The sequence below is a fragment of the Ambystoma mexicanum genome, chromosome 7q (genome assembly GCF_040938575.1).
Source record: "Ambystoma mexicanum isolate Mex_15411 chromosome 7q, UKY_AmexF1_1, whole genome shotgun sequence".
Lineage (NCBI taxonomy): Eukaryota > Metazoa > Chordata > Amphibia > Caudata > Ambystomatidae > Ambystoma > Ambystoma mexicanum.
In genome coordinates, this window is record NC_090941.1 from 611,751,532 (window position 1) to 611,764,795 (window position 13,264).

General features: G+C 45.5%; 1 protein-coding gene across 5 annotated transcripts in view; it reads left to right on the forward strand.

Moving 5' to 3' along the window:
* The window catches only part of DCLK1 (doublecortin like kinase 1), a 1,453,755-nt gene that overhangs the window by 1,258,052 nt on the left and 182,439 nt on the right, over positions 1-13,264 (forward strand). For all 5 annotated transcript variants that reach the window (XM_069640761.1, XM_069640762.1, XM_069640764.1 and 2 more), the window contains one exon: positions 929-986. In XM_069640761.1, coding sequence (XP_069496862.1) covers positions 929-986 — 58 coding nt within the window. The remainder of the gene's footprint in view (positions 1-928; positions 987-13,264) is intronic.

The following is a 13,264-nucleotide window of genomic DNA, read 5'->3' on the forward strand; positions in this document are numbered from 1 at the left end:
CATATAGTGCTTCATGCCGGATTCTTCCCACTTCTAAGCCCTGTACCGGAAGCCATTATTACCCAGTTAAATGGTACTCAAGTTCTTGACTTTGGAAGCATTAAGGGCCGTCTCAGCCTTCATGGGATTTCAGATCTGTGACTGCAGGCTGCACACAGATGTCAGATGCGAGCGCTTAACTCACAGATCTCCCTTACAGACTGTAACAGGGAGGCATGTGGATTTTGCAGGTAGAATCGTGGATGATTCCCATGTTGGTCGAAAGGGCTTCGTTTTGATCCATATGTTGGTCTGTTGGTACCCTTTGGGAGGTCGAAGTCTTGGGGTGGGGGGTGTAGTATGCACCCAAACAAGAAGCTGAGTAGGTGAGGTGACATCTATGCTTCTGGATCATGTAGCTGGCATACTGGGAACCAGTTGGCCTGCCAACTGGACTTTCCACAAGAGATGCCCGTGTAGATTGCAACAGGTTTGAGCGTCTACCTCTTTTCTGGCAGTGGGATATGCGGCCCTGCACCAGGTGGACGTCGCCCATTACTTCACAAGGTGCAGTTTTCCTAAAATGGCCGCCTTCTGATGCAACACTGGAATATGCAGCACAGGCACGCATTCGACTTCCTCACTCATTCCAAAGGGGAGTTATACACCAGTGCCCGGAAGGCGCCAGGGGAACTTAGATCAATCTGACCTTCTAAATGACTCTCCCTTAGTTGAATGAGTTCATCTTTGTGCAATTGTAGTGCACACGTTGTTTGCTGCCAAGGTATTGTGTGTAAAGAGATACTGTTGCAGAATCATCTTCTTTCTACTGGCCCGGCAGGGCCTGCTTCAGTCAGAACTGCAAACACTTAACAATTATAAAAGTGCGCGCAAGTGCATGATTTGTTCTCCATTCTGACACGTGTTGTTTATTTCCCTGTGTCTCTAGGTCGACGGGCAGAGAGTATGCTCTGAAAATCATCAATAAAAGCAAATGTCGGGGCAAAGTAAGTAGAGTGGCCAGCCAGGATGGTTTGTTTTCTGCTTGTTTGTCTGTTTGTTTGTTTATTTTATTTATATAGCGTGCCTGACCCAGGGGTATCTGGCTTGTGATGTCGTTTGCAGTATTGGACCTTTGTAAGCACCAGACAGCCTGTGTTAGGTATAGGGTGTACAGCAGGGGTGCACAACTTGTTTAGCTGCTGGGCCTAATATACGACACAAGTTCTATACAGTGGGCCGAACTAGCCATGGGAACAGGTAGTCGGAGTGGTAAGGGGCATAGTGAGTGAATTTGAGTTAAGAAAAAGCATAGGATTTAAGGTGCACTCTTTATCAAGACAAAAACCGCACCTCAGAGGTTTTGCACACCCAATATGAAAGGCTTAGTGACTGAGTGAGTTTAGGCCAGGCAACAACTCTCCATCAACACCCTCATGCGGTTTGGAGACCACAATGCACGTTCTGAAGCATGCTGGCCACCACTGGTCAGAGGCGTAGCCAGGATTGTCTAACGAGTGGGCCTGAAGCTAATGTACTTGGGCCCACCGCAGTGACATTACCACCTGTAAATGCCCACACAGTGCTGCTGAGTGGGCATTTACAGATTTTGGGTGGGCTTTGCCCACTCAGGCCCAAACCCTGTCTACGCCTCTGCTACTGGTGTACAGGCTTCATCTCACAAGTAGGCTTTCCAATGTTGTGTGTGACCCGGTTGGGGGACACGTGTGCAAAAGAACTCAACACATCTAGGAGAAAGAAATCACGCTCTGTGCTTCAGTGAAGTCCTGTGTCTCTGGACACACATTGCAGTGGGTGAGTTGGAAGGTGGAAAGCTGTTAGAGGCAACAAGAGAAAACAAGCGGGAGAGCGGAGGGGGACTTTTGGCAGATGGTAATTGAATGAGAAGAGGATGGAATCCGACGAGGAAAGAGGAGGGAGGAATTAGTTAAGGAAGGCTAGAGATCGATGAGTGGTTACGTTCGATAAGTAATTGGAGAGAGATGGGTACATGAAAGAGTGAGAGAATGTTCCAGTGAGGCAGCTCCCACTGGCTTATAAGGCTGCAGACAGAGCTGGCCTTAGCGGTCGCAGGGCCCTGGCCGGCAAAAACAAAATGTTGCGCCCCTCCTTCTCCCTCTGCGCGCCCCATGTCATGCAGGGGGAGAAGAGGCCACTTTTTTCAATAGGCGCCAATGCTTTCAGCACCCTATTTTTATTAAATGCGCTCTGCTCCCAAGAGCTGGGCACATTTCATATCTATAGGGCGCCTGTCGCGCCTTCTCCCACCACGCCAGCTCGGGGGAGACCTTGAAAGGCAACGTCGAGCTGGCGTGGCGGGAGGCTAATGGTGTCCTGGGCGGTTGCCCGGTTGGCCCTGCCATAAGGCCGGCCCTGACATCAGGGGAATGCCTAAAGACTTTGTGACAGGCATGTGCGGGCAGAATTTGTGGCCAAATGTAGGGCAATGAAGACACTTTGAGCACCATGCATCTGCTGCTTTGTCACGAGTCCAATGTGCTTTGCATCTTATCGCCTGCCACAACTATTCTCACAGTTATGCTCCCTAATATCACACAAACAGATTAAACTACACTTCATGAATGTGGGGTGCTTTTTGGGTACCTGGGCCTATTTTATGTCCCAGCCTGACTCTGCAGTGAGGAACAGAAGAAGGATGAAAAAGTGCATGTGAAAAGAGAGGGAGGAGAGAGAAAGAATCATATAGACTTGTCACCATATAGGACCCAATTGCCGAGCGCTTTTCTGGGGAAATAGAGGGATGCGCGAGAGCCTCCTCTGCATTTGTGCCCAAAAAGTGCCCCTTATCCTCAAAGATGGCGAATGCACACAGTCTGATGTCCTCCCCATGTACACTTGTGCTAAGTAGGGAATGGAAAGGCATCTTTCTGTGCATCTAAATTGCACCCCGAATTCAGAAACAATTTTAAATGCACACAAAATTAAAGCGCCTCGATGCCTCAGGGCTGTGGCGCGCTTTATAAATGTTAATAAAAAAATTCTCCTGCACTTGTTCAGAACAGGCACAGGGAAAGGTGCGATGCATGAAATGGCTATTACTGACCTGGACATCATCACAGCACCCAAACAGGCCTAGAGTTAGCTTTCTTTTTCTGCATTTCACAATCAAAGATCGTTGAAGGGTCCGTCGTTCTCCATGTCGACGTGGGAGCTGGAATCTCATCGTACATCCGTGTCGGGAGCATGTTTGCATGCGCACCAGCCAGTGCACCATGACATGATTTTATGATTGGTTATTTATAATGTGCTTAATACCCAAAGGTTTCTTCTAAGTGCGACCCGGGGATCGAACCTGTGTTGTTCACATCTTGCTTCTAAGGCGAGCAAGTTGCCCTGGAGCTATCCTCCCGAGCCTCGTGCGTTGGGCAGCACAGCCCCTGGAAATGGGTAGGGCACCTTTGTCAATAAGGTGGCCTGTGCAGGACTTGGAATCACGGAAGTAAAAAAAAGACATCCTAAGCACTTTTTTACTTGTGTGATTATTTTTCAGAATTGATGCATAGAGAGCAAGGCCTGTATATGTATTGTACTGTTGATGAAAGCAAATCTGTAGTTATTGTTGACTTATAGTCACCATGGTAATGTTTGCACCATTCCATGAAACTCTCAGAAACTTTCCCAAAAATATATGTCATACTATAGGTTTTGCTGGGGGTCAATCACAAAAGTAGTGCTTCCAGTTTGCCTTATTTTCAGTAGCCTAGATGTATTCATGGACCCAAAATCAAACATGATATGATATGATAGGTAATTTATAACACTCCTAATAACTAGAGGTTTCTAAGCGCGACCCGAGCCTGTGTTATGCTGGTCAAGTGGCACAGCAAGTAGAGCGCTCACTTTGACATCAGCAGGTTCGAATCCCAGCAGTGCCAAACTCAGCCTTTCATCCTTCTAGGTCGATAAATGAGCACCACACACCGTGGGTAATAATAAGCAGCGCTCAGATACCTGAGGGTTCGTAGCGCTATATAAATGCCAAATTATCATTATTATTTGCTCCGAGTCCTCTTGTTCCAAAGTGAGCACATTGCCCCTGAGCTATCCTCCCGAGAGGAGTGGGATTGGCTGATCCAAAACTGAAAAATTATACAGAGCAGCCCTGTGGAATGCCCTTACAGAAGGGGAGGCGACGGAAGCCTGAAATGCAGAAAATATTTCCCTTTTAAAAGAACTGTCATATTTTTCTGTGGGCTCTGGGCTCGCTGCCGGGTCTGTGGACCGCGGCGCAGCAACGCAAATGTATGCCTGTCCTAAAAATCTTTTAATGACATTGGACCATAAGAAATGACAATTTTGGGTAAGCCTTCAACTTTGCTCCCCATGGAAAGAACTGTATTAACCTTTCCAACAATCATTTATTGCCAGAAAAAAAAGGAGTATGCACAGGTGTCTGTGCAAAGATGGCCTTGGTGTGCTTTTCATAAACTGCCTCTTTTGTCGGAGGAGCGGCTTATGGTGTCAGCACATCTTTCGCACCTTACATGTCACTTTTGTACAAGGCTTAGGCTTAGGATAACGCACTCACGCTAAGACCTGCCGCCCGCCATACACTATTACCCATGAGCACCTAAACAGGGTTATGACGCTCTCTCCTCCCAGACATCACATGACCAATAAGCCTACTCACACTACCAAAAAGCTCATTCCAACTACCGACCTCAAACCACCACAATCAAAAAAGCTCCAACAAATTAAATGTGCTCTATTAAATGTTTGCTCACTCAACGCCCACGCTTTAGAAGTCAATGATATTATTACCAGCCAAGACTTAGATATGTTAGCCATAACAGAAACATGGTTGCATTCTGCCTCTGGCCCTACCATCAGCCTAGCTGTACCGTCAGGTTACTCGATCTTAAGACAGGACAGATTAGCTTAAACGGGAGGTGGGGTCGCACTCATTTTTAAAGACACCCTAGCCTTAAGACAGACTCCCACCACCGGGGAAGACACCACCGACATCCTCTCAGCCAAACGTACCCTCTCCCCTAAAGATACAGTAAACATTCATGTCAGATATAGACCCCCAGGCCCTGTCAATAACTTCACAGGCATAGTCAACCATCTCCTTGGAAAAAAACATCAAACAAACTTCCAAAACACTGCTTCTAGGAGACCTAAACCTTGGATACAATGACAAACTTGACAAAGCAGCCACCACTCTCGCCAGAAACCTCACAGATCTAGGATTCACACAGATAGTTACTGCCCCGACCCATAATCAAGGCCGTATCTTAGATTGGGTGGCAGATCACAACTGTGGTTCCACCCTCAACTCTAACACAGCCTTTCCATGGTCTGATCACAACTGCCTTCAATTCTGCATCCCCATATCCTTATACTCCAAACCACTAATACCTGCACCGGCAAAGCTAGCCAGAAGTGCCAAAAAACTTACAGCAGACAATATACGTCCCTTTCTCAACAACCCCTGCTTAGCACCTCCTTTCTCCTCTGACCCCAACATTCTAGCAGAGATCTTCAAAGACACCCTCACCCATGCCATCAACGCTGCAGCTCCTCTTGAAAACAAACAAAAAAAAATCATTTCACTCCAACTCATGGTTCACGGAGGACTTATTAAATCTACGCCAATGCAAGCGCCAAGCCCTCAAAACATGGCAGGCCAATCCCTGTGATGCCACCAAAGTAGACTTTCTTTGTATTTCTAAAAAATACAAAAGTGCCATATTTAAGGCAAAGTCAGAAACCTACAATAAACGTATCATGGAAGCCAACTCCCACTCAAAAGAGCTTTTCACCATCTTTAATGAGCTCACTGTCCCCCCAATCTGTACAGACGAGATTGTTAAGGATGAACCCTGGTGCAATAGCATCCAAACAGCGATGTTAAACAAAATAGACCTTCTTCAAAACAAAATAGCAGAACACTTCAAGGCTCTGCACCCCCAACAGACCCTCTCCGTCAATACCTCTAAAGATAAGTACACCTCCAAATGCAATTTTTCTCCAATCACCGAATCAGATGCTCTCCACATCCTCAAACAGCTCAAACCATCTCAATGAAAATGCGATATATGCACCCCCCCAACATTATTAAAGAGTGTGTGGCACCCCTCACACCGATCATCACAGCATTAATTAACGCCTCATTCAAGACGGGCAAAGTCCCTGACAGCCTTAAAGAGGCGTGGGTGCGCCCGCTCTTAAAGAAACCAACCCTGGACCCTGCCCAACCTAACAACTACTGGCCCATTACAACAGTTCCATTTCTTCTAAAAATCTTAGATAAAGCTGCACATATGCAGATACAGTCCTACCTGGAAAACAATGCTGTCCTAGGTAAAAGGCAGTCCGGAACTCCGCAAAGGTCATGGCACTGAAACTGCTTTACTAGATCTGAAAAACCAAATTACCCTAATTCTAGATAAAGGCAAGCCGGCCCTTCTGCTCCTCCTAGACCTCTCGGCGGCATTTGATTTAGTCGATCATGCCATCCTCACGGACCATCTCACTCAGGCCGCACATTTCTCCAAACAAGCCACAAACTGGATCACCTCCTTCCTCGAAGGAAGAGTGATGAAAGTGTTTTCCAATATAGCAAACGCAGAGCCTACCACCATCAGGTATGGAGTCCCTCAGGGCTCACGTACGGCTCCTACCCTCTATAATCTTTTTACCAAATCTCTCTTTGATAAACTGGACGCACTTGGAATCACATACACCAACTACGCTGACGATGCCCAAGTGCTCCTCCCGCTCACAGGACTCTACCATCAGGACTACCATCAGGACGCAGCCACCCTCCAGAATATATACGCCACCATCCAAGCGTGGATGGCCACGAACGGCCTATGTCTTAACGGAGATAAGACAGAAATTCTCATCCTTGGTCAAAAATCCACTCTCACGAACCTCGACCCACTCTACACCAACCTCTGCATAGACAATTGTGTCATCCCAGTTCTACCTTCTGTTAAAACACTAGGGGTCCACATTGACGTCTCACTCTCCATGGACAAGCAAGTCAACTCCATTGTTTCTGCCTCCGCCCTGAGCACCAAGCTCATTAATGCCATCAAACCTTTCCTAACCAAAGATAACTGCCTTTCAATTGCCAGAGCCACCATTGGAGCCAAACTAGATGATTGTAATGCGCTATTGGCTGGCACCTCCAACTCCAATCTCAATAAACTCCAAACAACACAGAATAATGCACTAAGAGCAGCTCTCAATATACCAAAAAGGGACCACATCGCGCAAGCCAGAAAGGCAGCACACTGGGTACCTGTCAAAGAGCGCATTACATTCAAAATACTAACCACTGCACATAAATGTATCAACCTGTCTGCACCCTCATACCTGTCTGATACGCTAGCCAGATCTCACTCCACCAGACCAACAAGGCAATGCCACACCAACCAATTTAGGGTCCCACGCATCAAACAAGCTAGAGCAGGTGGAATAAGCTTCCCCTACATTGCCCATCAGCTTTGGAACGCACTACCTAGCATGCTCAGAGCAGAAACCTCTCTCACTGCCTTCCGAAAAAAACTGAAAACCACCTTGTTTAACTAATTCCTCTTTCTTCGTGTCGTCTACTCTTTCTCCTCCTCTCCTGTAACTACTACTCTTCTCTTGCAACTAAGTAATGACTTCACTGTATGTACAACAAGTCATTTTCATATCTGTAAGAAGCGCCACGATGCCCGCTGGGCTCCCTGTGCGCTAAACAAATGCGAATAAATAAATAAATAATGCGTAATACAAACAAAATATGTTCCTAACGTTGGGATCCGGGTTGGGGACGTGGGATTGAAGTCCACTTTCACCCGTGTCTGTAAGGGGAGAGCGCAGAAGAATGGGGTGGCTCGGCTGAAGGCCCAAATCTCCCGGCAGTGGGTTTCAGAAGACCCGGGACATACGCCACAACTGCCCCCTTAAATATGGGCACAAGATGACTTCACCCCCTGTGTCTGAACCTTTATTTTTTGCATTTGCTCAAAAGTGTTAGTGACATACGAGAACTTAAATACGCATTTGAAGCAGTCCTATCATCAATCAATCAACATTTAATTGGGATTAAAAGGTATCCATAAAACGTATTCAATAAAACCTCACAACAATACAAAGACAAAAGGCATTAATTTCATAAAATATATTCTATTGCAGAAAATGTTGTCTGAGTTTCAAAGCTGCTCTGAGATCAGTCCACCGTGTCTGTGTAGTCAATGTCGGTTCTGCCAGCAGAAGATGATACATAGCCATTCTGCATTGTGCAAAGTTCAATTTCTCAATAGAGGGACTACAATGCTCCTTCTAATCAATACCTAAGCAGGACAGAAAAATAAAAAGTGCACTCGATCCTCCCTTGGTCAAGTTACAATGTAAAGCATTGGTGTCAGATGCGAAGGGCAAAGTCAATTTAGCTGTGACCGCTCTCAAGGGATGCATGTATAGGGCCCGATTCATGGACGTTTTTCTGCACAGTTCAAAGTGACTTTGCACTGCTGAAAAGTGACTTTGCACTGCCGACACAAACCCTGATTTATGGAACTGTGCAAAGTGTATTTTTGCAGTGCAAAGTCAGTACAATGTCATTTTTGCAGTACAAAATGAATTTGCACTGACTTTGCACTGCAAAAATTCACTTCACTTTGCACAGAACCATGAATCAGGGTTTGTGTCAGCAGTGCAAAGTCACTTTTTTCAGCAGTGCAAAGTCTCTTTGAACCGTGCAACAAATTCCATTAATCGGGCCCTAAATCTTGTTCTAGTGAAGAGCAATCGTTCTTGTGGGAAATTACTTGGAGAGCTGAGTTGTTACAAAGATTACACGAGTGATTTGTCTGTTTCATAATCTATCTTCTCTCTTTGAGTACAATATTTCTTTTAATGATGAACGTGGAATGCAGGTTGGATTAGTAAAGAAGTTGCTTGCGCTGATCCTGCTTATCATCTGCTTAATATAAAATAACCACAGCATTCTAGTGGGATTTTCCAGGAGAATACAATGCGAGATAACATGGATTGAGTTAAAATTGCTTTTCTATTTGCCCATATTCTGAAGCAAAGTATCACAGGTTCAAGTTGAAGTTAATCTTCTAAGAATGGGAATCCCAATTCAGTCAGTAGGGACCGTGACATTAGGAGCTGAGGATGGGAAGCCCAGTAGGTTCTTTAAAAAAAACATGTTTTTTAGTCTTCATATTAGCCATGTTCAAGTCGCTCCGAATCTCTTCCCCGTATTTTGCAATCGCTTTTACTTCCACCATGTATACCCTGAGCATCAATTCAAGGGGCAGCACTTATACAGCCTGCCGAAGCGAGAGATCCCACCCTAAAAAGCAGGAAGGACAGCGCAGGGGCAGCGCGTTTGTCTTGCAAGCAAGACAACGCAGCGCAACACAGATTTGAATCCCGATCCCATGGTTAGAAACCACTTGTTGGTATTAAGCGTGTTATAAAAGTACAATTATAATCATTGCTTGGCACATTTTTAATAGCTGCCCAATTAAAAGGTGAAGAAAATGTAATGCCTAAAAAATCATAATCATTGGTAAGCTTCATCAGCTCCCCCTAAGCAAAGAAGGTTGGGTCACTAGCTAGACCTCTCTTTGGACCTGGAGTACATATCATCACCACAGACTTTAACACATTCATATTGAGAATTAAATCGTGCAAACAATTGGATTAAGTGTCCATCAGTATTTTTAACGACCGGTGCATTCTGTCAAGCAGAACTGTGTTGTCGGCATATGCCAAGACCAGTATACTTAGCTTGCCTAAATGAGGTACATCAGTCACAGAGTGAATTAGCATGTCCATTAGCCTATTAATGTGCAGGGGGAAAAGTAGAAACACGCTACCATGTATCCTTGTATAATATCAGTCTCTGCGGGGAACCGGGAAGTGTATTGGCCGTCCCTGTCCAAGCATACACAGCCCTTCGATTCTTGGTGTAGAAGGATTAGTATCTGCAATACACCTTTTGTGCATTTTATGGTCTTCAAGCCCTGCCATCATTTCTGTCTATTCACCTTATCAAAGGTTCAGGACTTCGGCCAGTCAGGATTGCAGACTGGCAAGGATTACTAGGCCAGATATCTTGGACACAGATTTTAAGAGAGATATAGGTTGATAACAATTTGGAGGTCCCTTTTCATAAATAGGGAAGATAATAGCATGTCTTCAAGATTTATGGAATGAGTTTTGCTCCATAAAGATGTTAAACCTTCTTGTAAGTTAAGGAACCAAGAACTCCACAAGGCTTCTATGGGAGTTAGCCGCTATTCCATCCAGTCCGGGTCTTCTGCCCAACATTTGTTTGTTCACAGCTGTTGATACTTCCATGATAGTGAATGGCAGCTGTCTATTGTCTAAATTATGTATATTTATAGGGTCCATACTCTCAAACCCTATATAGATTTAAAACATGAGATGGCCACGCAGAATTCTGTACATTTGTAAATATTAAATTTGATTCTGGCAGATGTTAAGTACCATGGTTAGCCCTTTTCCAGAAATACTTTGAGTTTTCCTGCCCTGCTTCAAAGAGCAAATCTTCCCATCTTTCTAAATCCAGGTGACATTTGAGGCTCGCTATACCCTTTTGTATACTTAGAGCATAGAAACGGTATTTCAGCTGGATTACTCAGTGGTAACTCAGGGGATGAAAGTAAAACACATTTGACCACAGTAGGGCATCAACACCCATGTACAGCAGGCCTATTATCATACAAGCGCAGCTCCCAAACCAAACAACATGGCATTGCAGCAGCATCTACCAGGCCGGAAGGGCCGAGCAATCCAATCACATGCAGCCAAACCCCATCCCATGTATCTTCCCCCTTGTTGACAGAACTGCATGACTTGTTCTATAAAACACATGTAGCCAACTAGTCATATTTTTGAAATGTTTTGTGAAGTTCCAACCAGGAGTTCAAGGCCAAAAGGGGTTGGCTGGAACAACAATAGCAAATGTCTCATTCAAACAACGTAGATTTTGCCATAATGTAGCATAAAATCTGACATCACACGCGGATGCGCCTTTGGTAAATAGGGTTACTGCGTGCCCACTGGCCGCACCCAGTGAGCAGTGCAGGGAATATCACGGGGCCTGTGGCAATGCCCTAGGCCATGCCCATGGTGCAGTGGCTGCAGAACGTAGCTACCAACCATGCCCGTGGGGCAGTGCAGTGGTGGATTACAGCTTTGCCACGCCCACCGCACTGCATCCGCTGCACATAGCCATTGGCCATGCCGATTGGGTTCTCACTGTGCCTGCGCCATGCTGCAGGCTACACCCTGGCCGCAGTGACTGCTGGGCCTATACACTTGTTGAAAAAAACTATAATTAAAACACTAAAAAAAAACGAAAGCAAGAGATGAATAAAAGGATGGTGACAATGCAAAACCTAAAAACTAGGGAAGTTTTCATAGGTCTGCTGTTCATTTGGGAGGGTAATCCCTTTGCCAAGTATTCATTCAGAGTGATAATGTTGATATGCTTGATAAAGCCAGTGTGGATGTCAGATGTGATGTCATACGTAATGTCTCTGTTGATGTCACCTGTAGCGATAAGGGTGACGTCATGTGCATTGTGAGTTATGTGTGGATTGTCGGAGTCGCCTTAACCTTTGATTCCATCGCACGCCAGCCTGAGCAAAGGTCTATGTACAGCACGCAGAGAAAGGTTCTTTCTGTAAAGGCGGAGCCACTAAGGAAGTCAGACACATATCCTACATGTCATAAGAAGAGATTGTAATTGGTTACTTATAACTCGCTTAGTACCCAGAGGATTCTAAGCGCGGACCTGGGGATCGAGCCCGTGTTGCTCTGCGTCATCTTGCTTCCAAGGCGAGCACATTGCCCCTGAGCTATCCGCCCGAGATGCCACCACCTTAGTTAGCATGGGAGTGGTGCTTGGGTGAGCAGTAGACAGTGGGCTTGATACGCAGGGCTTCTCTTCCAGTTCAAAGGCATTTGAGCACCAAAAGCATTGGAACTTACATGCTCGCAAACTGCGCATGATTCACAATATGGGACTGGATACAAATGCACACAAACAATGCTTGTTATGCGTTTGCACAGATTGACCCACTTGTGCAAAATGTGTGCACGTATGCCGCACGATGGGCGTAAATGGAACCAAGCCCCAATTGGCCCCAATGTTCATGCGTTAAATAGGAGTTGGCAAAGAAGTGTCTAAAATAGAGGCAATGCCCAGGAGTGACTTGCCTACACTTAGAGGCAACTCTACGAAAAATGTGTAGATTCACAAAAAAGGAGCAAACCACTTACTGTTTTTGTCGCAAAGATTAACTTGCACCTTTTTCAACATTGGGGGGGGTCGAGAGGAAGGGGTAGTCAAATTTGTAGCTCTGAAAAATGCACAGGCCATAATTTTCCTTTTTCTGTTACTTTGTTTCCTAAAAGTCTTTCACGTTCACATCAGTTTAACACTACTTCTAAAGGTGCATGCGTCAGCACACATTATTTCACTTCTATCTTTTCTTTGTGTTTTTCCCTGCTTTGCACTTAGGCCTGCGAATGTGGGCGTCGTGCGCATGTGCAGTTTATGCTGCATAGATAATGCTGTGTGGCTCACTGCGGCATACCTCACAACCATTAGATGTTCACTGGTATTGAGTGATAGCCCATTGAACTGTTTTGGCGGGTAAAGGGCTTGTCGTGTGAATGAACTGACTCCAAGACGTATCACACCCTCCACAGGTGTATGAGTTGAGAGACTTGCCATGTATGAACAATGTGCGCCTGTTCACAAGCCCGCATTGTACCTGATACACTTGTCTCTGTTTTTTCACATTTCTTTGTGAATCAGGGCGGAAATATCGAGGATGGTAAAGGCTGTGTTAAATGGGAGACATGCCTTCACTCTGATAAAATACGCGCACAAAATATGAATATGAAACTATCAGCAGAGTGGAGTCTGAACTTCTCACTCCAACTCTGATTCCTGGCAACCTGACATTTATAATGTGTAATCCTGGCTAGCTAAAAACCTTGAAGGATTAGTCTGAGAAACACAGAAATAAAATGTCCCAAATGAAAGAAGAGCTCGTTGTGGATGTTCGCCTGAGTCAGTCTGTTGAGGTTTGGTATGGGAACCACCATGGGACAGTGCCAGGGGGAGAAGACACCAAGTGATTGCAGGCTTGCCTGGCCATGCCTGTGATCAGGTTGGCAATGGAATGCCACTGGGGTTCCAAGTGCTGAGCCTGTCTCTAGTGGGATGTGTCCAAGAGCGCTTTCTTTA